The sequence below is a fragment of the Choristoneura fumiferana genome, chromosome 6 (genome assembly GCF_025370935.1).
Source record: "Choristoneura fumiferana chromosome 6, NRCan_CFum_1, whole genome shotgun sequence".
Taxonomy (NCBI): Eukaryota; Metazoa; Arthropoda; class Insecta; order Lepidoptera; family Tortricidae; genus Choristoneura; species Choristoneura fumiferana.
Genome location: NC_133477.1, coordinates 20,532,216 through 20,558,641, shown reverse-complemented (window position 1 = coordinate 20,558,641; position 26,426 = coordinate 20,532,216). Strand labels below are relative to the sequence as shown.

At 38.9% G+C, this 26,426-nt stretch overlaps 1 protein-coding gene and 1 non-coding gene across 2 annotated transcripts in view; one reads left to right on the top strand and one right to left on the bottom strand.

Annotated features, from left to right (window-relative positions):
* The window catches only part of LOC141428751 (solute carrier family 23 member 2), a 64,412-nt gene that overhangs the window by 4,299 nt on the left and 33,687 nt on the right, over nt 1-26,426 (top strand). Inside the window, exons 3-6 of the mRNA XM_074088761.1 lie at nt 1,628-1,756; nt 5,137-5,257; nt 10,074-10,307; nt 11,389-11,524. Coding sequence (XP_073944862.1) covers nt 1,628-1,756; nt 5,137-5,257; nt 10,074-10,307; nt 11,389-11,524 — 620 coding nt within the window. The remainder of the gene's footprint in view (nt 1-1,627; nt 1,757-5,136; nt 5,258-10,073; nt 10,308-11,388; nt 11,525-26,426) is intronic.
* Nucleotides 8,256-8,327, bottom strand: TRNAA-CGC (transfer RNA alanine (anticodon CGC)). The gene has a single exon. It is a non-coding gene; the product is annotated as a tRNA-Ala (tRNA).

Genomic DNA, 26,426 nt, shown 5'->3' with positions numbered 1-26,426 from the left:
TATTTCAAATTTTCGTTTGATAGTGTAAAAAACTTTTTACCCGACTGCGCGAAGGAGGATTATGTTTTCGAGTGTATATTATGTATGTATGTATTATGTATATTTGTATGTATGTGGGTATGTATGTCCATTTCTTGGTCCTCGCTGCAGCTTAAGCGGCTGGACGGGGTTTAACATAATGAGGTATCATTGGATTCGCCATAACTGTCGAAGGGACGGTATATAATATTTCAATATGGCGTCTGCGACAAAAAATATGGCGGAGGAAAAAAATATATATTTTGTATTGTAACAATATGGGTATCAAATGAAAGCTAACAATTAGCCCATTCTGAATATGTATTGGTTATATTACTTTTAATCTGCCATTTTCACAGAAATATCAAAAAAGTATAAAATAAAACATTAAATTTGAAAAATCAAAAACCCGACTGCCTAAACTTAACTAAAAGGAAGGAAGAAAATAAGTCTAGTAGTCTAGAACTCTGTCAAGTAGCTAATTTAAAGATCAACAGTCGGGCCCCATTCAAATCGTGACCAGCTCAAAAAATCTGGATCCCGATTTGATTTTAAGAACATCCATCCATTAATTTTCTTAATAGCCCCGACGTGATAGCTAATTGTCTGAAAACAATAATACTTAATAATAATAATAATAATGTATATTGTATTGTATTGTACTCGTATGTATATGTATATTTTTATTCTTTTTGACTGTATATTGCTGAGGTTTAGTTAGTTAAGATTTCTTAGGTTCATTCTTTTTGTTTTTATATGTATGTGTATGTGACTGTGTACAAAATAATGTAAATAATAATAATAAATCATAGGACACTTGACACCAATTGACCTAATCCTAACCTAAGCAAAGCTTGTACACTATGGATGCTAGGCAACGGATAAACATACTTATATAGATAAATACTTACTTAAATACATATTAAACATCCAAGACCCGAGAACAAACATTCGTATTATTCATACAAATATCTGCCCCGGCCGGGAATCGAACCCGGGACCTCAAGCTTCGTAGTCAGGTTCTCTAACCACTTGGCCATCCGGTCGTCTCAACAATGCTGTAAACATTAAATTAAAAATCAAATTTTAAGATCATCCATACTAATATTATAAATTCGAAAGTGTGTGTGTTTGTATGCCTGTTTTGTCATACAGATAGTTAAACAATGAGTCAGAGAGTAACATAGGTTACTTTTTATCCCGGAAAAATTGCACAGTTCCCGAGGGAACAGCGCGCGATAACCGAGTTCCACAGGGTAACCGAGGGCCAAAGGTAGTTTCCCATAAAATGACCCGCTAGCTGGTGTTTCTTACTGTCATAATAAAAAAAAAACTAATTTAGTACCTATCTGTAAACACTTCCCTGCTACCTAAGTAAGTTGATTCGCTCATATTGGACGACCTCGTTTTATCCGTGTGTATGTTTGTCCCCTCGTTAGCATCAGCTTGCTAACTCCCAAACAATCGTCATCACGGGGCGATGCCACGAATGATCTTGTCATTTACAAGAGGATATTTATAGTACACAATATTGATCATGAAGTAAAATCCGTGATAACCGTAAAACTAATGGTTCCTTATAGGAATCCTAAAAACCCTTGTTTCTTAGATAGGTGAACCCGGAATGGCTGATGAAGTACCAGGAAAGCAGAATGGCGAAGCTGCTCGCACCGGCAACGTCACATACGGGATCGACGACGTGCCGGCGTGGTACCTTTGCATCTTTATGGCGCTACAAGTAAGTAACTAGAAGTGGTATGGTCTGACTGTACGCCTTTAGTTTATAGACGCCTGGTACAAATCTGTTGAAAAATAAGCAATATACGAGTGAATAAAGTAAACGTTCCCTCTCCTTCTAAATAAAACAATCGTGTTTCTTTTTTAACCCCCGACGCAAAAAGGGGGGTGTAAGTTTGACCGCTGTGTGTCTCTGTGTGGCACCGTAACTCTTAAACGGGTAAACCGATTTGAATGCGGTTTTTTTATTTGAAAGCAGGTTTTCTAGCAATGGTTCTTAGACATGTTTTATTAAAATCGGTTCAGCCGTTTTTGAGATATTGAACTTTGAAGTGACAATGTCGGGGGTTTTCCAACTTTTTATTGATTATTTATTACCTTATGTCTTTAAACTTAAGCAGCGCTTAAGACAGGGGCTTCCAAATTGTGCGCCGCGGCGCTCTAGGGCGCTCTGCATGGTCTGTACCCAAGGACACCGGGGGCTCCTGTTAATCCGGAAACCTAGATAATCTAGCGAATACCGTCATTGCTTATTTTAATTACCTAGCTAAATACCTACAGCCTTATTCATAAAAAGTTAGAGCCTCCTTGAAGGCTCCTTGAAGGCCCGATGCTAAAAAACATGATTCATAAACGTCTGTTAGCGCTAATCAGTCGATCAAGGCTCTGCTAAAGTTAGCGGACCGTAGACCCTCCTTTATCTCCCTGCTAAGTCACAAAATGGCCGCCACAAGTTTGAACAGCTGACTTTGACAAGAGCAAAAAACCATACCGAAGATATTTTAGTGAAGGGTGAAGTTACGCAAAGATTAAAAAAAAAACCAGGAAAAAATATTTTCAGGAATTTGTATTTAAAAATCCTCTAAATTAGCAGCAATAAATTAGCAATAAGTATGAAAAAAAAAAATAGGATGATTAACACAATTATGGCTTTTTGCACAACATAAACATGCGGATCGGAAATGGCGGGAAAACAAACTTCTCGCTTTTTATTTTTTTTCCTGCTAATTTGCTGTCACTGCTGTCAACTTTTTTTTTTTAATTATCGATTAGGCCATTTTTTGTCTTTGATTTGTCAAGGTGGCCAACATAACGAGTCTAATCAGTCTATCAGCGGCTCAACAACTAGCAGACTGCTAGCAAGCGTTTATGAATCATACTTCTTGACAACCGTCTAACAAGCTTAATCAGTCTGCTAAGTAACAGACCGATCAAACCTCAATTAAGGATTTTTTATGAATAAGGCTGTTAGTCTCTCTAGCTGCAAAACAGGGCTTGTAACGTTACCAAATTCACATTATAAATAACGTTACGTAGCGGTAAATCGTAAAAATACCTCAGTCAGTACCGGTATTAAATTATAACATTTATAACGTTACTTGATAACAACATTATGGCAACGTTACTCAATTAACGTTACTTAAAAATACAAGCACATACATATCGCTGTTGAGTAGATCAGCTAATAGCATAAACAAAAGTCCCGATTTAGCAGAATGATCACCAGGGACGCCGCTATTATCATATTATGTAAAACTGGGAAGTACTTAATCATTTAACGATAGGTACGTTTGAATTCACGTTAACTTTATGAACAGCTTATAACGTTAACATTTTTATATCGATAAAAAAAGTATACATCGTTTAACGTTATTTACGATCAGCGGTAACGTTACCAACTTTTTAACGGTATTTGATGCCTGCTGTGCACTTAGTGTAAGTTTTCGTTACAAAATACGTCTCGATCGCGTTCGCGTTAAAATCTCAATTCGTATGGAAACATGAACATCGCAAACGTTCCGCTAGAGGCGCTGTTCGTCTTTGCATACAAATTGAGATTATAACGAGAACGCGATCGAGACGTGTTTTGTAACTGAAAACTTACACTAAGGGCACTGCAAAGGCGCCGAGACGAAATACTAAACCTATAAGTAATTGCGCCGCAAACTGAAAAGTTTGGGAGCTCCAGGCTTAAGATTTTATTGGAGCATTCATTCAACTGTTTTTACTTATACCTACCTACACAGTAAAGTTTTGTACAAGCCCTCTGTGAAATTTAAACACTTCCAATGCCCGCGTTTCATTAAAACCCCCGAGTTGAGTGAACTACCCTATAAAGATTCGATTGGCTCTGCAATGACTGACGTCATTAATTAGGGGTCTAATGAAGCTCACTGGCGCTTATTGAGGGAACTTTGTGGTGAAATTGATTGGGTATTTGTAATGTTACAAGTTAATAAGTAGATAAGGATTGGGGAATTAGGTCAGTGGTTCAAAATCCTTTTGGTTTTAACGGCACACTTTTCGTTCATCAAAGTTTCACGGCACACCAGTAAAAAATAGCCAAGTGCGAGTCGGACTGGCGCGTAGAGGGTTCCGTAAAGTATACCCATAATAATGCGTAACGGACAGCGAGGCTTATTAATAGGGTCTAGTTGACACCTTTAGGTACGAAACCCCAAAAAGCTAGTAATATTAAAAAAGCTATTCATGATTTTAATGCAGCATACACTTCGCGGCAATCGCGGCACACCTGAAAATATACGCAGTGCCCTTAGTGTATTTTCCCGTTCACAAAATACGTCTCGATCGCGTTCGCGTTAAAATCTCAATTTGTATCGAAACACGAACAGCGCCTCTAGCGGAAAGTTTGCACAACAACTTTTGTGAGTGTAGGTTTGCTACGTAAACTATTTCGTCCGCGTATCGTAACGAAAACGGGCGACGACGCCGCACCGTGGACATGTGGCGGCTACGTATCGACGATCGAACGCTCGATTTACGTCTTCGAATAGTAAACGAATGTTTTGTGAAAACGCCACTCAGAATCAGAACTCGGCACACCGGTTGAAAACGTCTGCTCTAGATACTAACATAGCAAAACATGTGTTTTTTATTCAATAAGTAATTAAGATATATAAAATAATTACTTATATAAAAAAAAGATGGGTGTCTCAGCTTTACTGATTAACAATTAGCACCTTGTATACAGTGCCCTTAGTGTAAGTTTTCGGTTACAAAATACGTCTCGATCGCGTTCGCGTTAAAATCTCAATTTGAATGGAAACACGAACATCGCAAACGATCCGCTAGAGGCGCTGTTCGTGTTGCCATATAAATTGAGATTTTAACGCGAACGCGATCGAGACGTATTTTGTAACCGAAAACTTACACTAAGGGTACTGTTTACTGAACCTGTAGGACCCATCCGTGAAAATACGGTCCGCAGCGTCGCAGAACTATTTGTATGAAAGTTGACCCATTAGATGCGATTTCTGTCATCCGATTTCACCAATAGTTCAACGTCTACTCCGGTCCGTATTTTCAAAGATTCGGATCTTTGTAGTGCATAAACGGTCTTAAAGAGTTTATTGTCGGCAGCATTACCTAACGATGATCGGCGCCATTGTGGCGATCCCGTTCATCCTGTGCCCGGCGCTGTGCATGCGGGAGACCGACCCTGACCGCTCCAACATCATCTCCACCATGATCTTCGTCACAGGTTTGTGTTTGTACCATTCACTCATGACCAGATCGCTTCTTCTAAGTCGCTACAACTCAGCAGAGACGTATTTTAGTAGAGATAGATAGATACAGTAAGAGCGTAAGGAGCCACACGCAAAGAGAGAGCGAAAGAGAGAGAGAGAGAGAGAGAGAGGAGAGAGATTTACACACATTCGATACACAGAAAAAACACGTCAGGAAGAAATAATAATAAAAAAAAACAACGAATAGTATAAATTGGGGTCCACTCAGCATAATGTTGCGGCAAGCCACATTACTGTTTTTCAGTGGGACTCATGATAGTTTAAAACAATATAATAAAAGGCAGTGTGAAGAGCATTTACTCAAGATATAAATGAACCTATCTATCATAATCTAGGAAACTAGGGCTTAACTGATTAAAACGGCAAAGCGTCTGACATTGCACGTGCAAATTTACAAGTTTCATTGCTTTAAGTATTAATTGTCTTTCCTTGTTTGACCTTTTTACTTGTGGAGGCAACAATGTATTGCTTTTTAGTTCCTAAGAAGCAGTGGCGGCGCAGGACCTTTTGCGTGGGCAAGATAAATTTTGCGAGGCCCTGTGACGGCACACCACACATTCGATGACTTATTTTTAAATGAGCAGAAAAACAAGAAATAGTCAAGGCACGAGTATCTTAAAAAAACCGGCCAAGAGCGTGTCGAACACGCCCGAAATAGGGTTCCGTAGCCATTACGAAAAAATTAAGTACCTAATTAATATTTTTCTAAGGATATATGCTTAATATTTTGTACAGAATATTCGAAGTTGAGATATATTTTATACCTTAGGCTGCTATTTACTCTTAAACTACTAATAATTCTCAAGAAAACTTAACCGTTATAGATTTCCTTGTAATTTGATATCATCTTAATTTTCTACCATCCTGATTTTTTCAAAATTTTCCACCCACTGGTTTAGATTTTAGAGGGGGGGGGGACGCTCCATTTTAATGAAAATGTGCACTGTAACTAGTCACTGAATCGAAAAATCGTTTTTAGCAACCCCCTAATGGATTTAAAAGACCTATCCAACGATACCCACACTACAGGACTGGATGAGAAAAAAAAAACACCCCTACTTTACGTCTATGGGAGGTACTCTAAATTTTTTTTATATTTTTTTATTGTACCATTTTGTCAGCATAGTTTACATAATATATATTCGTGCAAAATTACAGCTTTCCAGCATTGATAGTCCCTGAGCAAAGCCGCGGACGGACAGACAGACATGGCGAAACTACATACAAGGGTTCCGTTTTTGCCATTTTGCCTACGGAACCCTAGAAAAGACTTGCCCAATCGAATGGGGTAAGCAGAGCAGTCGAGTTCATAAGCTCACTATCTGAACACGCTTCTACGCCGTTAACAATAGAGACGTGTTCAGATATTTTTGATCCAATTTTTGCTCACAAGTTTATGAACTCGACTGTACGTAAATATTTACTGTATTTTTATTTTATAAAATATTGGAAAATATAAGAATGAGAAGCCACCAAAAATAGTTTATTTTGCAAAACTTTCTTGGGAATATTTTTTTAGTGAAGTAAGTATAATAAAATAATTTATATTATGTTATGTAGATAATGAAACTAGAATAATACGTAGGCTACATTTTTATCTCAAATCCCCTTTTTTTCCTCGAAATCAAAATCTCAACCGATACAATTAGAGACATGAAATTCGGCGTGGGTTTTTGTGAAATTGACGATGTAATTTTCGGGAATTTCAATTCAATTGCTTGACTGAATAGTTCATATGTGAAGGTTATTTAATATACCGCTGTATTCCTAACATTATATATACGACATAGCGCCTGATGTTTATATTACAGTTCTTACTGAACCGCTCGGTTGTAACTTTGATCATTAGAACTCCGTCAGGCGCTCTGTGGCCTGCATGCAATGGCTTCACGGCTTCACAGGCATGCAAATTTGCACTGAATCGCACAACACAAATAGAATACAACGAGACAATCATACAGCGTGTTTGTTATGTATGTAAACTCTTTATTGTACAAAAGAAAAGAAACAAAATACAATTGACAAACTGAGATACTTGTAGGTACAAAGGCGGACTTATCCCTGCGTGTACTTTTGTTATAGCTGCAAATTTTAAGAGTACAATACAATACAAATATTCTTTATTGCACTCCAGATATCAGTAAAAAATGTACATAGACGCAAATAGTAGTGGTATTGGTAAAGGCCTTAATAATAAACATTGGTTAAAATATGTTGAGTTGCAGTTGAAATCTTGAAACATTTAAATTTACAATAATTGTTTTAGCACATAGTTTATTAAAATATAAGTACTTTGTTTAATTTAAAATCGCGCAATTTAGCATAGCAGGGGTTATTATTCGTAGAGCGGAGCTGATGGGACGATATCATCTCAGCCTATAAATAATTAAGGAACATTATTCTTACCCACTATTTATTTACGTTATGAACGTATTGCGTTTATATTTTTGAGCACCTAGACGACTCAATGTATATGATGAATACATTCTGATATAACTTCATCAATGATATGCAGACTAATCATTATCATGACATGCACGTCATGCATTACTAACCCGTATTTCAAATGAAATAATAAATTGCTAACCCCATATACGAAGCTCCCTGTGGACATATAAAAATATACGGGAGTACTTTGACATGGCGAGATGTCCTTGACCTTGAGGAACACATTTGCGTATTACTGCAACTCCCACGTAGACTTTAAGCCGTTTTGTTATAGAAGGAATATAAAACAAATATAGGTCATACATAATAACGAGTAACGAGTATTTTTTGGTTACCCCTCAGGCATAATCTTGATGCCTGAAATGCACTAAACATATCGCATAATCTTTTTTAGCAGAATAATCACTTCGCATAAAGATTTGTGAAAAATAAGGCATAAATTTATAATTATCACTGTCAGATTCACAAGATGGATCACGTTAAAATAAAACAAAAGAAGACATTTGGAGGTGCTGGGATTTGAACCCAGGACTTTCAGCATGCGAAGCAGACACTCTACCACTGAGTTACACCCCCGGTTATCAATTCGTACATAAATTGCAATAGGATTGCTCGCAACTGCATTCGTAACAAGTAACAACTTTCATCGCTCGAGGCAGAAAGTATGTGATCTGATTTCGGATTTGATTTCGAGGCTACCTCGTTTCTGGTCACATAAGTGCTTGCTTTACGATAAAAAAATGTATATTGTACACAATAGCTTCACTTGCATTTACTTTGTCGTTTATGTTTCACTGTGTTCCCTCGGGAACTGAGCATTTTTCTTATTCATTTTTCTTATTCTTATTTATTTATTTATTCATTTCTGATAAATAATAAAAATATAATATAAAAATTTTCCGGATAAAAAGTAGCCCATGTTACTATCTGACCCATCAATATCTCTAATATATCTATGCCATGCTCGGGAACTGCATTTTTTCGGGATAAAAAGTAGCATATGTCACTCTCTGGCCCATAAACTATCTCAATGCCAAAAATCACGTCGATCCGTGGATCGACGTGGAAGACGGACAAACATACAAACACACACACTTTCGCATTTATAGTACTTATTAGTATGGATTTTATTTCATTTATTTACCTACTCGTATTGCACATTACATTATAAACATGGATGGAATTATAAATATGTGACGACCTATTGGGAAACAACAATATCAGAGGGCCAATCAATTTAGTAGGTAGGTATTCTATTTTATAGTTATTTAAAATATATATCTATGTATATATATATCTATGGCTAATCTATTATTATTATTATTAAATTAATGATATAATATTAACTACAGATGTGCAAGTTACAGGAAGTTTCCAAAAAGTTGGGAAACTTCTCAAAAAATTCTGGATATTTCACAAAGAAAGATAAGGAAACGGAAAGTTTCAATCCCTATACAAAATTGTGAGAAGAATTCCGCAATTTTGGAAAGTTTCCTTTGGCACATCAGTAATATTAACATCATTATTATTTTCATCTGGCTGATTAAATCAAATTAGTTTCTATTTACTGACATCATTAAAGTATTCAATTTTTTTTTAATCTTATATTTAACGAGGCTTTAGTACACCTAATGTTGACGAGCGGATGGCCAAGTGGTTAGAGAACCTGACTACGAAGCTTGAGGTCCCGGGTTCGATTCCCGGCCGGGACAGATATTTGTATGAATAATACGTATGTTTGTTCTCGGGTCTTGGATGTTTAATACGTATTTAAGTATATATTTATCCGTTGCCTAGTGTCCATAGTACAAGCTTTTTAATGTGACTATGTCAGGCTCATCGGTATGATCGGAAGCTTTTGCAGGTGGTAGGACCTTGTGGAAGGTCCGCCCGGATTGCTACCACCATCTTGCTCGCTAATCCTGCCGTGAAGCAGCAGTGCTTGCACTGCTGTGTTTCGGCGTGGAGAGTAAGACAGCCGGTGAAATTACTGGCACTTGAGGTATCCCATCTTAGGCCTCTAGGTTGGCAACGCACCTGCAATCCCCCTGGTGTTGCAGGTGTCTATGGGCGGTGGTGATCTCTTACCATCAGGAGACCCACTTGCTCGTTTTCCATCCAGTAGAATAAAAAAAAATCGGTAGCCTCAGACAGTTACACTCTCCCATATAACCGAAACGTCTTTGGATGCAAAGGCCTGTCTAATGAACCTGTAAATCATATCGCTTCTTCTGAAAGTGGTCGACTCAGTCACTATGTAGGTCATGGACCTCCATCAAATAACACCTGATTCAATAAATGATTTTAATACCATGCATGCAGGTCTCGTAACCTGGCTGCAGACGACATTCGGCTGCCGCCTGCCGATCGTCCAGGGCGGCACCATCTCCTTCCTCGTGCCCACGCTGGCTATCCTGGGGCTGCCGGCGTGGCGCTGCCCGCCAGGAGACGCCCTGGACGCCATGACGGAGGAGCAGCGGCGGCTGGTCTGGACCAGCAGGATGTGCGAGCTGTCCGGGGCTATTGCTGTCGCGGCGCTGTTCCAACTGTTCCTAGGTGAGATAAAGACAAGATACCTATCATTTAATTTACTAAAATAATCTTTGCTCAACCGCGACCTTATTATAGTTAAGTTTATGCAAAATATGCGTGTTCATGCAGTTCCTCCACCTCCACACTGTAAGAACACACACAAATCCATCTAATCACCACACCACCACTACCACACTACACTGACGCGTTTCGAACTCAACCAGAGCTCATCTTCAGAGCAACACAACCGTACACCATGCTACCAGATGTTCAGGTGTTGTTGTTGTGTGTGTTGTGTTGGGTGAGCAAAGAAATTCTTTTAGTTCATTGATATGGACCTCCGCAAAGTAACGCCTGGTTCAATAAATTATCATTTAATGTATTTTTATTCTTTCTTACTAGAGTTTACCCGCGGCTTCGCACGCGTAAACCATTCGATCCAGAAGTTGAACAGAAATTTCTGATTTCTGGAATTCTCAAAAATTACATTCGAGATTTTATCGCGACCTCGTGGTAATATCGACTTAAATCGATCGAGTATATTAATACGAAGCTTACGACTAATATTATATTACCACCACAACAGTAAAATTAGCTGATGTGTTTCGAACTCAATCAGAGTTCATCCTGAGAGCAAGCAAGTAACTATTACTGTCAAAAGTTTGCGTATTTTTTATTATTAGATTTTTTAACCCCCGACGCAAAAAGAAGGGTGGCATAATAAGTTTGACCGCTATGTGTGTCTGTGTGTGTGTCTATCTGTGGCACCGTAGCTCTTAAACGGGTGAACCAATTTGAATGCGGTTTTTTTTATTTGAAATCAGGTTTCCTAGCGATGGTTCTCAGACATTTTTCATCAAAATCAGTTCAGCCGTTTTTGAGATATTGAACTTTGAAGTGAAGACGTCGGGAGTTTTCCAACTTTTTGTTGCTTAGGTTAGTTATAGGATATTTGGCGGAAAATCTAGTGTCGCCACTAGTCAATTTTTAGCTAGATCTAGCCACATTTTTGAAATAGTTAGCTACAAAAAAAAATTTAGGCAAGGTGGCAACACTGGGAAAATCGTGTCTCTAAACTCGATTTCAAGCACAATGTTCTTGGCAGGTTACTTCGGCGTGATCGGGTCGCTGCTCCGCTGGGTGACGCCGCTGACGATAGCGCCGACGGTGGCTCTGGTGGGCTTGACGCTGTTCGAGCACGCGGCTGACGCGGCCGCCGGCCAGTGGGGCGTGGCCGCCGGGTGAGTCCCCCAATGTTGAGGATCCTGACCCCGACTAACACCAGCCATAGTCTTCTTCCAAACGCTCAGATCTGCGCGGTCAGTTGCACTGATAGGCACAGCAGGGCTACTACGAAACTCGAAACTCGAAGTTCGAGTCGTGCGGTCCCTCTGACACTTAGACTATTTAATACGAGAGTGAGAGGGACGGTACGATACGAACTTCGAGTTTCGAGTTTCGTAGTAGCCTTACTGAGCCGTCTTTCAACTACAGAGGCCCTGGGCGCAACATTTTGCATTCGGTAGGTAAGCCTGATTTTCAGGCAAGAGTGGAGTACCTGTCGGTTATCGTTTGGTAATGGAGTAGGGAATACGGAGCCCCAATGCATCGCGGGGCCTGGGCACGTGCCCAGTGTGCTCAATGGGGAAGCGGGACCTGGATAGGCATCTCTAGTCCTCTCTGACCTTAGCCTATGCGAGCGGGCTTGCGGGCTTTGCACTTCACCATCAGTTTTTCCAGGTTTTTTGAACATTTTACGAGCAATGTGGCCGAAGTACTGTAAAGTTAAATAATTCGTTTCATAAATGTTTTTATTCTGAGACTATAAACGCCTCAGGATTTTTATAAAAGTATTGCCTTACCCCCTTATTCATAAACGACAATCAACCTATTTTAGTTAAAATGCCGCTAAATTCGTTTGTCCTTATCTGTCACTTCGACATTTGTATTTGTTAGAAAGGGACAAAGCATTTGTTAGTTAAATAGGCTTGTTAAGTTTATGAATAATGGGGTTTGTCTTAGCAGGGGTCTTCAAACTTTTTGACTCAAGGGCCACACTGTACTTAATGTAAATTCGTGCGGGCCAAGACATTGGCTGGTCATGGGGGGTAATACATTAGTTAATTAGACTTAGTCTTCAGGGGGTACCTAGAGACGAGTAACGCATAAGGAACGCACTTGGTGTTGATTATGTTCATGAGTGGCTATCTATGATTATGACCAATTACCGTCAGTGGCGGGTCTTATAAAACTAATTAGTAGTTACTTGTAGCTTTATAAAATCGGACCCTATCGCGGGCCGTACCGTGGGCTCTCCCGCTTTCTTTCCGCGGGCCGGATTAGAGGGTCTCGTGGGCCAGACTTGGCCCGCGGGCCGTAGTTTGGCGACCCCTGGTCTATAGGGTTCTACACAATGGTCATGAAAAAAATCCTGAATAGTCCAGTCCACACACAGTTTTAGAATAAAACGCATTTAACCAAATTGAACATTGTGTAACGAATCATTTGTGATTTTTTTTGTTGAAATGAAAGGACACCTAGCCTTATTTATCATCGGAATGTAAACCCAAACATTTCCTCACCAAGTTAGCCGCTCGCTCAATCTCCCGCGACAGGGACCCCGATATGGGGCGAACTGCGGAAGGTCAGAGGTCGACGGCCGCAGCTCTATCGATCAACGATTAAAACGCTTGTTTACCTACACAAGCCGTAAGGGTATCAACATCTCTGGCCTAGACACATCCCACTGTAGACCTCCGCTTTGAACATGAACACACCGTTAAATTGTTTCGTTCATCTCTATTTCTTCTTCAACCGAAAAGCGCGCGTCTATGCGAAGCCCGAGTTAAAACACGATCCTCGGATCTTCTTTATAGGTCATACGACAAACTGCTGTCTCAGAGCCCTTTCCCACGGCAACGTCCCGTTTTTTGCGGATTCTGTTTTTTGCAGGATCACGTTTAGTAGTATACGTGCTACTGTGGTAACATTCACGTTAGCATTCGGTTTGCAGGATACCGCAAAAATCCGATCCGTTTGAAATGTACTGTACGGTATATTGCCACTACAAACCGGACGACTGGATCCAGTAAAAAACATGCACGGTATAATTTAATGGAAGTGTTCCCATCCACTAGCATCACTGGATTTGGGCATTTTTTACTGGATACGGTGCGCGATGCTATCGCGGCATGCTATCCCGTAAAAAACAGGATGCAAACTTCTGTGTGTGAACACAGGTATGATTTTTGCGGTATCCAGTAAAAAACCGATCCTGCAAAACTGGACGTCTGTGGGAATGAGCCTTCAGTTGTCTGTAGACTTAACAAACGCACACGCGCGCAGGCACACACACATGCACGCATGCACACTACACTATATCACAGAATATATAATAGTACTGCATACAGAATGGACACGCTCCGCCCCGCACCGGTTCGAGTTACCCCACCCCTCAAGCGCGATTGTAGGAAAACCGTAGGAAAGCAGTCGGGCGCGCAACGCGATGTATGTCGGCCGCACCGTCGCACGGCACTAAGTTCGGGAGCAATAACTTTGCGAAATGGTGATATACTGTGCATTGTATGGGTGTTTGTCAACAGCAAAGATAAGAAAAGGAGTTTTTTTCTGCCTGCCTACTTCCTTTTCTTAATAATAATGCTTTCTAAAAGTATCGCGATTAATACGACATGAAATAACTAATTAGGTACCGAATAATTAGTTCAAGTTTGTAGTCATATATTTATTGTAATGTAAAATAATAATGCTTAAATACATAGACAGACACATTTTAAGTAGGTTTAATAAAATATATGATTAACGATTACATTTATTACACATTTAAGCCATACCTACATACCCTATAGTACTAGGGTTTTGCGATAGTCAGCCCTGTGTGTCTTACGCACACATTGACGCGTGTACAGACGTCGTCGTGCCTATGTAGATTCCAGAACGCGTATTTTGTATGGCGTGTCCTCCGCCTGTGACTATATGCAGTCAAAATTCACAGTTAATGGTGCTCCCACATTGGCTGTTATAAGTGTTATATTATAACGTTATCAAACATTTATTTTGTAACATTGTATAATAAATTGTAACAAATTTTATACATTGTTATCATGCTTTATATATTGTCATCACTTTTAAAATGTTATACACAAATTGCAAATGCAATTTTTATATGGTGTTATACAACTATAACAATTTTATACCAATGTGGGAGCGTCTAAAACATCTAACAAGTTGTAACGAAGGTTATGAAGTGTTGTATCGTGTTTATTTTGTAACCTACAAGCCTAAATTCCTACCAGCCTACTGTGTCAACCCTCCACTGGTAATGTTGCCAGCGACACCTCAACAGTAATCAACTGGTTATTTATGAAGCGGCAAACGACGCCATTTAATAGTGAGTTATAACGCGACAACTCCGCAATGAGGTGACAACCATAGAACAGGTAAATGAGGTTTAGACTTTTGGAAATAACTTTAGTATGTGGATATAGACACGGGTGGTGGTAGGTAGTTCGAAAACAAGTATCTTGCAGAACGTGTATTAGAAGGGTATCTAGTCGCATAATTTTGAAAGTCATAGTCATAATGTAGTTTCTCATATTTTTTTCCGCCGAAACCGTAATTTTTCAGATTTTTGTAATTTTCATCCTGTTGTAGAATCCTCTATAGGTGAGGTTAGGTTTGTTTTGTAACAATTCTGTACAATTAAATTAGAGAAATAAGAGCTATAAGTAACAACACGAACAATCACTCTTCTCTCATCTCAACAGAGGATTTTAGATATAATTTGTACTGATGCCAAAGTTAGATGTGTGTAACTACTGAAATTATAGGCCAAAAATTATCTAATCATGCACTTGTTACTTGTACTCTCAATTTTAAAAAAACTGAAAATTTTACCTCAGCATATTAAATTTAGACCATTAAAGGACATTGACCCTGAAATATTTAACAATGACTTGAAAGCTTTACCTTGGCATGAATATTATAGCTCTTAATGATATTAACAATATGGTTTACTCTATAAACAACTGTATTATGTATATTTTTGACCTACATGCACCTGTCAAATCAATGTTAATTAAGTCTCGCTCTTACCCCTGGATAACTGATAACGTTAAACTCATGATAAGGTGTAGGAACGCGGCCCATACTAGTATTGTAAAACCAAAAGTGGTTCACACGAGAGTATTATAAAGATTTTAAAAAGACTTGTTAATTCGGCTATTCATAATGAAAAGAAAGCATACTTTAACTATCATATTAACGGACACATTAAAACTCCCGTCACGCTGTGGAAGAACCTTAAATTAAATGTCCTACCTCCAAAACAAAAAACTGAATTACCGCCTAAACTTTGTTCGCCTGAAGATATAAATAATCATTTTCTTAACATACCTAACTCTAACACACTGACATTTCCTTATTAACTTATTATGAATACCATAGGTTTGGAACTTCAACTTTCAGTCTTAAAGAAGTGAGTCCTACTCTTATATCAAAATAATTAGTGGTATTAAAACTAACTGTCAGGGGGTCGATATGATCTCTTTGGACATGATTATTTTAACACTGCCTCATACATAGATATTTTTGTATCACTTGTAAATACTTCTATAGTTTCATCCACTTTTCCTGACCTCTGGAAGACTGCTGTTGTTCGTCCTTTACCGAAATGTTCCAATCCAACTTCCCTTAAGGATCTAAGACCTATCAGTGTCCTGCCTTGCCTGTCAAAAGTTCTAGAAAAAGCTGTTTGCTTGCAGCTCACTGATTATCTCGAATCCAACGGGCTTCTTCCACATGTCCAATCGGGTTTCAGGAGGAATCGCAGTACAGCCACGGCATTGCTCGATGTTGCAGGTAACATTTTGGAGGCTCAGGATAGTGGTATGGGCACTATACTCGTTTTACTCGATTTTCCCGTGCGTTTGACACGATAAACTTACCGCTACTCTTATCCAAGCTAGCCTATTACGGTTTTGACGAAAAGACAGTAAAGTGGTTCGACAGCTATTTAAGTAACCGTGCCCAATTTGTCAAACTAATTAAGAGCGACGGTTCTGAGTCCTCCTCCTCTGTCAAACCGGTTTCAAATGGAGTTCCCAGGGCTCTATACTGGGACCGTTATTGTTTATCTTATATATTTCAGATATTGTAAAATGTATCAAAAATTGTCGTTTTCATTTGTACGCTGATGACGTGCAACTGTACTTATCTTTCAAACCGAACGATGTAAAATCAGCTGTAGATCAAATAAATCAAGACCTGTCAAGAATAAGTGAATGGTCCGTGCGTAACTCACTTACGTTAAAATCCTATCAAGTCAAAGTACATTGTCATGGGTTCAAAGCACCAAGTCAATAAAATCAACTCTAAAAATCCTCAAATCACCATTAATGGTGAGGTAATAGAAAAGACTGACCAAGTGCGCAATTTAGGTCTGAAAATGGATTCTGAAATGCGTTTCGAATCTCACATTATGGAGGTCACCCGAAATTGTTTCTATCGTTGAAGGTGCTGTACAGAGTGCGGGACTATCTTACTACTGAATTGCGCATCAAATTAGTCGAATCTCTTATCTTGTCTAAATTTAATTATGCTGATACTGTTTATGGTCCACGTCTTCTTTCTAAAACTAAAGCTTTAATACAAAGAGTACAAAATGCATGTGCAGGTTTTGTTTCAACATTCCTTCTAGAGCACATGTATCACCATATATAAATCGTGCTAAGATTTTAAATATGTCCTCACGACGTTATATTCATCTCAGTACTCTGCTTTTCGGTATTATTAAGCACCGCAAACCTCCCTACTTTTAGAAAAAATCACCTGGTCTCCCTGTACTCGTTTATGTCGACTTTCCGTTCATACTCACCACACAAATGCATTCCGTGGAAGTTTTAAATACGTCGCATCCAAAATCTGGAACAATCTCCCGCCCCCACTGCGCTCTACTGCGCTCTCTTTTGCTAGTTTTAAGCTAAAATTAAAGGATCATATGCTAAAGCGTCAGTTAATTGGCGATATTGTAATTGTATAGTATCACCATGTATCATGTAAACATTTAGAAATAAGTGAAATACCTATATAAAGAAGTAGAAATAATTCCATTGTCAAATAATGAGATACATAACATGTCAAAGGCTAACTTATCCCTTTGCAGAATCTCCGTCAGACGGCCATAATGTACAACATATATGTATAACATATTTTAATTATATTTTTTTTCCCTATTTGGCTGCAGCTGAAAATCAGCGCTGTTGGTTCCTTACCTCAGCATTGCTGAGCTGCCAGCCCTTTCGGCTAGCTTTAAGTAGACCTTAATTAAAACATTATTATAAGTACCTGATGTATGCTACCTACAAGTTTGTCGATTAAACTTTTTCTTTCTTTCTTTCTTTTCTTCTTTCTTTTTGATATTCGTACGAGTAGGTAATTGCTTGTTACAGCCTAAATTTAATAAAGATATTTTGATTTTAACTTTGAGTTTGGAACTTTTTGTGGGGGGGAAGGGAGTTAAGTAACCACTCTACTAGCACTCGTCAGTCACTTTACACTTGTGTAAATTTATACCAAAATAAAACTTTGCTTTGCTTTGACTCACAAGCATAAAATCAAACGTTACCCATTGCTAATTTAGCCTTTATCTATCTCTTTGGCAGCGAGGCAAAAAGACGCGTGCTTTTTGCCGCTGCCAAAAAGATACTAGTTACCTCTTGTCATTAAAGTTTTGTGCATTCTCCAGTGTCTCTTCTTTGACAAACTTGTTGCTCCCAAAACTTATAACCGGGTCACAATACCGGTGCTTACCCGAAGCGGCTGTTTATCCGGCGTTAACCCGGCCGGTGACTAATGGCGTTTTTATCCGGCAGCCGCGAATAACAACGGCGTTAATTTGTAACTGAATCAACCAATTTGGTGCATTTGGAAAATTACGGTAATTTTGTTTAGATTTCTTGACTTGTGCTCAAATTAAACCAAGTTCTGAGCCACAAGATACACCTTCCTGAGGTCTGACCTTATTGTACCTACTAACGCGCGGGCTCTTGCCATCACTTTCGCCATCTCTTTCTGTCAGCATCTTACGCCATTAGACAGAAAGAAATAATGCGTCCATGCGTTAGAAAATACTCCCTCTGGTCTCCTGCCTTAATTCCCTAGCATCAAGAGCTGCAGCAATTTTTACTTCAGTTTCGCTTAAGATGACCAAAGTACTGCAATTTCCCATGTGATCCCCACTAAGTAGCTATTGTGCATGTAAATTAAACATTTTCACAAAACGCTGCCGTCAGACGACAGACCTGAAAGTTCGCACCGGTCCTTTGTCCGGAGCCGAAACAGCAAACAAAGGCTTTTGGAGAACCACTACACAGAAATTGCCCCGATTCAGGTTTTATCATGAGAAAAAGTCAAAGAAACAGAAACATCACTAATGGCATTTTTAAGAAAGAAAGAAAATAATTTATTTATAACAGCAGTGACACATTACACAGGTTAAAAAAAACATAATGGAAAATGGATGAAAATGTTAGAAACGCTTGAAACTTTTGTTATCGACAGGAATAACCTTCTAATTAACAGAAAAAAATATCAGATTTTTAAGTAGCATTAATTAATTTGAAAAAAAGAAAGTTTTCTTTATAAAGACTTTTTTAAAAAGGCATATAATATGAGCAAATAATTAAAACATAGATCATACTCGTCAAAATGAACAACATTAGTTCAGCCACTTTAAAAAACAATTCGTTTTTTAATTTTTATTACACTATACTTAAAGTTAGTTTATTTGAAGAAGCAATGTAAAGCAATATGCTTGATGTTTGTAGCGTGACAGGCGACGTCAGTTGTGTTCAGGATGGCATACATTGATAGCAGTATTTAATTTGTATGAAAAAAGGAAAATCTAAAGACACCATTATTTTTAAAAGTCGCTGAACTAATGTTGTTCAGTTTCACGAGTACTATCTATGTTTTAATTACTTGCTCGTGTTACAGGCCACACCTGGTATTTATGTACAAATATGCAACTCTCTAATATGTATAGGCATGTAAAAGTCAATATTTTGTATTGTATGAAGTAACTGCGACAAGAATCTCTTCGCCTAATTCCGAAAATTGCTCTGATGCAATACTTCTGCGCAATAAATATCCGGTCAACTCCTGTACCATTGTCCCACACCACTATACAGTATCTTAATGTTGCACCCAGGTAACCATGGTATGCTACCAGAGCAGCTGGTTTATTTAAATTGCAATCTAGACTTGACCTACTTTCTGGGCGGGGTGGAAGGCCTGGGTGACCTGGGAGAATCGATTACTCGATGTAGCGTTTTTGGCAAAACAGCACATAAATAATCCAAGGAATACTTTATATCTATTACAAGCTTTTATATAAATTCATCATCAGCGACGTCGTCCACTGTTGAACAAAGGTCTTCCCTTTAGAACGCCACAATCGTTTACCTTTACTTGCCCGAATTTCACCCGATACCACCATTTGCCATAAAATATATAGAACCGTGCTGTTTTCAGGTTTTTTTTTAAATGTCATCATATAGGATGCAGTAGTAGGTTAGGTTAGGTTAGTTTAATATCAACTCTGAAGAACTATTTCAGAAATAAATTACTTTATGGCAAATGAAAATTCTAGAAAAGGATGCATTCGGGCATATGAAATTCGGGCAAACGATAGAGAACCGCCACAATGAACGACAACTCGCCACTTGCAACCACCGCTTGCCCGCAATTCTCGCGATATCGTCTCGTTAGTCTCCCCTGTCAACGCTTCGTCTTCCGGCTGGTCGCCACGTTATTTATTTATTTGAAACGAACCCAATCGGCTGTTGACAATTTCCAAATAAAATTTAAAACATGTTGCATACAACTCCCTTGATGCTTTATGCTACATCCGGGTTGTTCAACCCCAGGCGGGTTGTCAAACAAGTAAACCGATCTAGGTCTTGACCCGGTTTCCTAAAGAGATAACCGGGATGCTCCAGCGCCCGACGTGGCCCGGCGATGGTCTCGATTACTTAATTAAGTATAAAATATTTTTAAATAACTTTTTGTGAACATTTAATTTCAACAAATATAAGTCTTTTTGCTGATATACTTTCACAGTCATCCAAACTACATATTTGTAGGTAATTTTATGGAAACGATTATTACTGGAAGAACTTATTTGATTAGCAGATATACGGTGGCCTGTAATACGAGCAAATAATTAAAAAATAGATTTTATAGTTTTTTTTTAATTTATTTTATTACATTTTAAAGTTTATTCGAAGATGTTACAGAATGTTACAAAACTAAGACCACAACACAATGTTAGCTTTGGGAATTCTCAAGATTTGGTAAAAACTCAGAATTTCAATTCAAGTTTCAAATATAGCTAGCGAAGCCGGGTGTCAAAGCCTAGTTAAAAAAAAACGCGATTTTTCACAAAACTCAAAGGGAGATCGAGCCTCCGGGTACCAGGGCACCATAGGCAGAAGGCGGGTCGTCACCATGGCAACGGCTTGCGACCTCGCCCGAGCAACAAGTCCGCTCTATTGATTTCAGATGCATCGGGCAAAGTTGATGCAACTCGTCAGTGCGTTCAGTTAATCCTTGTGATACGTGTCTGTCTATACCACGTCTGAATAGTCAACTAATTTGATTTGTAGGCCTCCATAGAAACATATCATTGTGTCATTAAATTATTCGATAAGAACTGTTAGCGTTATTACACAGGGTGCCTCTGCTGACCAAAGGATACAAGGTACCATCAGCCAAATAAGTGGTCTATCAATTTTTAAACAAGTTGCTATCAAATGAATATGTCGCTAAAGTTGAACTTTCAAGTTGACTGACACGTCTGTTGGCTTTATTGTTTTGTGACATGCAAACGATTATCAACTTTATGGTGGTAGACGACATATTTGGCTGATGGTACAAGGATCAATTCTACTCGCATACTTAACTATCGCATCTCACACTCTCCATTACATCTCTGGTTTTCGAATCGCTTATACAGTCGAGTTCATAAAATTGTGAGCAAAAATTTGATCAAAAATATCTGAACACACTTCTATGCCATTAACAACAGAGTCGTGTTCAGATATTTTTGATCAAAAGTTTGCTCACAAGAACTCGACTGTACAATGTCACTTACCAAGCTTCGAATAAGACATTTTGGTGATTCAGCGGTTAGCTTAACAAATTTCTGGCCTCATTTCAGATTTATCGAACCTAAATTTGACCTTTATGTGCTGGAGCATAAAATTACTACTTATAAGGAGAATGGAGATACGCCTTCTTGGAACTAGTTTGTTTTAGATTAATCTCACAAATTACTTAATCACCGCGGTACGTTGTAATTATTGTCGGTTATTTAGTTATTATCCCTTGTGTAATTCTGTTATGATCATGCGAAATAACTCAGTTTAGAGTCACGGAACGAGCGATGGAGAGAGCTATGCTTGGAGTTTCTGCGCGACAATACAGAATACGGAAATTAGCCGGAGAACTAAAGTCACAGACATATTTAGCTCGAAGAATATGCATGTTGAAATGGCAATGGGCGGGCCATATCGCTTGAAGAACAGATAACCATAGGGGGAGGAAAGTCCTCGAGTGCTGACCACGAACCGGAAAACGAAGCGTTGGCAGGTCTCCCACTAGGTGGACTGACGATATCACGAGGGTCGCGGGGGGTCACGAGGGATGGATGCAAGTGGCGAGTGGTCGTTCATTGTGGCGATGGCGTTCTAAAGGTCTTTGTTCAGCAGTGGACATCTTCCGGCTGATGATGTGCCGAATAATTTGGTGTAATAGGCATTTGTTGCAATAGAAAACAATCGTGTTTTGTGAAGTATGTTGGTAGCCCTGGCTTTTTTATCGAGCGCTTGAAAGAGAGGTAGTGGTCATACTTAAAATACGGGAGCGCCAAAGTTCGCATACTCTTCGCTAGTCATACCGAAATTTTTGACCGAATCAACGGTTGTCAGATTTTTTCCCACTGGAACCTTAAAAATTTCTGAAAATTTTAAATGGTCATCCTATAGAAAACTATAGATTAGGTTAGGTTTAATTTATAAGAATTCTAAACAATCATTGTACAATATTCAGAGAATAAAGAGTTATGACAAACGATCATTCAGGCAAACATTACATTCGGACTTTCAATAAATATGCAAGCTGGACCCTTAAAATACCACACACGGGACTTTTATTATGCTAAACACACGAGTAATATTTACCTCGACTACCTTAAAAACCTCAGTAACATGTTAGTCTCGCTTAATGAAGGCACAAATTAAGGTGAAGATTTTTTCTGGGCTCCTTACCGCCTCCAGCGCCCACAAGGGGGGGTTATCGTCCACTTTGGGAAAGACTGCTGTAACGGCTTTACGGCGTCGGGTTTCCGCCGCGACGAACGGACGTCCGCGCGGCTCTGATTGTTTCCCTAACTGCTTGTGCCGAAAACCGTTCGCCTGAAGTGGGTTGTACTTTATATTGCATTTTAGTACTCATATTTTATTTTGGACGGGTTTCCGTTTTTTTTTCGAGCATGAACCATGATGTCTCTATCTCTTTCTCTCCAGCGGAGCTACAGCTACACTCAGCTACACTCTGCCCTATCCTGGGCATGCACCTGCCAATTCAGCTGAAACGCGCTCAGATCATCCCACTAACTCCTCTTGGGTCTACTTCTGCTCCTATAAATATTAATAATAAATATCATGGATCACTTGACACCAAATTGACCTAGTCCCAAACTAAGCAAAGCTTGTACTATGGATACTAGGCAACGGATAAACATACTTATATAGATATATATATATATAACATCATCATCATTATCAGCCTACAGCAGTCCACTGCTGGACATAGGCCTCTTCCATGGCGCGCCACAACACTCTGTCTTCAGCCCCTCGCATCCATCCGCCGGCGACCCTCTTAAGGTCATCCGTCCACCGTGCCTCAGGACGCCCTACACTACGTTTTCCCGTCCCGTCCGTAGATATATAACATACTTAAATACATATTAAACATACAAAACCCGGAGAACAAACATTCGTATTATTCGTACGAATTTCTTCCTCGGCCGAGAATCGAACCCGGGACCTCAAGCGTCGTCAGGTTCTCTAACCACTTGGCCATCCAGTCCTCAAGCCTATGGCCGTCCCTCGAATCCCGTTCGGTAACGTAACGATTCAAGCCATGCACATTATTGCACATTGATTCGAATGCATGCGGAAGTCTTGTTCGACTCAGTCCCAAATATAAGGACTAAATATCATATGACACATATGAAAATTTTTCTGTTAAGCAAAATTCTATGAAATTTCTGTCTGCAAAACAAGGGAGTTTGTGGGTACCTACCCACCTACAATGTATAGGAACATTCGTGCTCGCATCGCAAAATTAAGGCTTCGATCAGCGAGGTAACCGATACGGCGGCTTGTATAGAGTTCCCAGCAAATAATGCTCTCTAGCAACTCGACCTAGTTACGCTCTCGATTACATAGCGAGTCTGTTCGTTACGTAGATGATTTTATACAGGCTTTGAATGTGAGTGCTTTGGAGGTTATCTTTTGGAGCTCTTATTGGTTACTGGCTGTTTGTTACCCGAGACTGGGTCTGCGAAGAGTTGGTTTTTCGGTATCCTGTGGGAACTTTGCAATCTTCGGGGATTAAAAGGAATCTTGGTATTTTATTATTTATTTTGGTGTTCCATTATGAAGTATGCAAGGTTTTGTGGCAATCGGTTCAGTTGTTAATCCGTGGAAGTGTAGCAAACAAACAAACTCATAGTTTATTGCTTATTGGTTGATGTGTAAAAGACATTTACCATTTTATTTACATCAAACATTCACATTTTTGTACTTGTATTCGGGTCAAAAGTCCTCGAGTGGCGAAGCGTTGGCAGGCCTACCACTAGATCACTAGATGGACTGACAACATCGCGAGAGTTACGGGCATCCGGTGGAGGCAAGCTGTCGTTCATTGTGGCCTTCTAAGGAGCTTCCTTTATTCAAAAGTGGACGGCTTTTGGATGATCATGGTTAATGAACATTACTGGAGTGTTTAGCAACACATTTCTTACGAAGAAAAAACTCAAAATGAAAGAAGACTAACTCAATGACTGTTACGAAACGATAGCCGATAATTAACTGACATGATTACTAAGGGTTCTTCCTTCCTCCCCACACAAACAAAAGTTCAAGTGGAAACCTAGCATTATTCACCTGACAGCTTCCGAGAATCTTAACTCTTCACTACCTCAGTCATTCACACAGAAATTCAAACTACAAATGGCTCACTTTCGTTTAACGATAAGAAACTATACCCAGAGGGGCTAGGTACTACGAAATTCGGAAATCGAAGTTCGTGTCGTACCGTTCTTCTTATAATACTCTCTAATGTAAGCATAAGCGACTCTGACTCTTGAATTCCAAAGTTCAACTTGCAATGCCTTTCAAATGGAACAAATGAACCCACGAATGTCATTTCACCGAACGAGATCTCACTTCTGACAGTTTGCACTGATTCTAGCCGACGTTTGCCGAAGTTTGACGAAGTTCGGTTGATTAGATGCATGAGCGTTTCCTGCGACTCTGTCTGCAAAGAATTCGTTTAAACTGTCCTGTCCTTCCCAGTCTTTTACTATTTCAGTACTAAATTTAAATTAAAGTGATTCAGTAACAGACAAACAGTTATTTTCGCATTTATAATAATATAGTGATAAATAATTGTTCACCACAACTTGAACAAAATTCACTTCTAACGATATTCATTTTGGACCGAATACAAAAAGTTAATCCGTGTGGACGATTTGTCATTTATACTGAATGAGAGTAAATAATTTAATAGAAGATGATTTAGATTACGGTCGTTCACACTTTAGGTAATAACCTACAGTTCTATCTCGTTTTCGGCTAGATTGATGGAGTATGAAGACAGCAGTACTAAAATACTGGCCCATCGGTCATACGGGAATTGTGCCGTAATTGCAAAATAGAAAGAGCAAAATAATGGTTTAGGAGATAGCGCGAATTGGCAAATACTCTTCTGGGGAGATTGAATATGTTGTTTTTATTCGTTAAAAGTATTTAGAGTCGAGGAAACTGAATCACGTACCTACCTACTTACCTGAAATCGTTTCATAATAAATTTCGCTATATCTTTTTGGGCAAATGTATGGATTTGTTTTTGCTTTTAATAAACCATTGTTTTTTATAGTTCTAGTATAGTACCTCTGCCTTTTTCGGAATTGATACGCCAAATTACGAGACGAGATATTAACCATGAAATTGTACGTGAAATTTACTGTAATAATAGTGTTTGTAAAGGTCCCGATCCGGCCGGGCCCGACGAAAATTATCCTTACTACTTAATAGGTATTATAAATGCGGAAGTATGTCTGTCTGTTTGTCACCTCTTTATTTAAAGCAAATGACCATTATGTATTTCCCTCATGACATTTTAAGTATTTTGAAAGCTTCATTACAAAATTTACAAACCCCTTCTTTTGGCAAAGGTTAATAATATCCTGAGCTCGGGATTGCACTATCCTGATTGGAAATAGCATAGAAAGGTAAACCTCAAAGAGGTCCTTAGATTTGCTATTATCATTCCTCACTGGATGAGGGGCGGGACTGTCGAAACAGAACAAAATTTCGATAAATCACATTACTTAGCTATTTTTAGAGAAGAGGGACTATTTTTGAATTAGAAAAGAAAAAAACCAGACTTCCTTTAAAAAACCAAGCAAAAAATAAAAAAATGAATGTCACTGTACTGCTTTTGGTGATCAATAAAGAATATTTGTATTGTACCTATTGTGCAGAAACTCAAAAGAGAGAAAGTCTAGTGGCCTAGAACTATGCTAAGTAGGTAAAAATCGAACCATTTGATTACTGTACTGACCCGTCATAGAACGGTCTCACAGTAAATGTCATAAGAAATCCCTAGTCAAGCAATACGAAGTCACTATGACTTTTTCTACGAGAAGGTTCCACAGTGGGTCACGATTCAGTTGTTTTGATAGTAAGGTACCTTAAATAAAGTTCAACAATCCTATTCAAAAGCGTGATCAGTTTGAAAATTCCCGATTCAGGCAGGGTCCCGACTGCTTTTTAG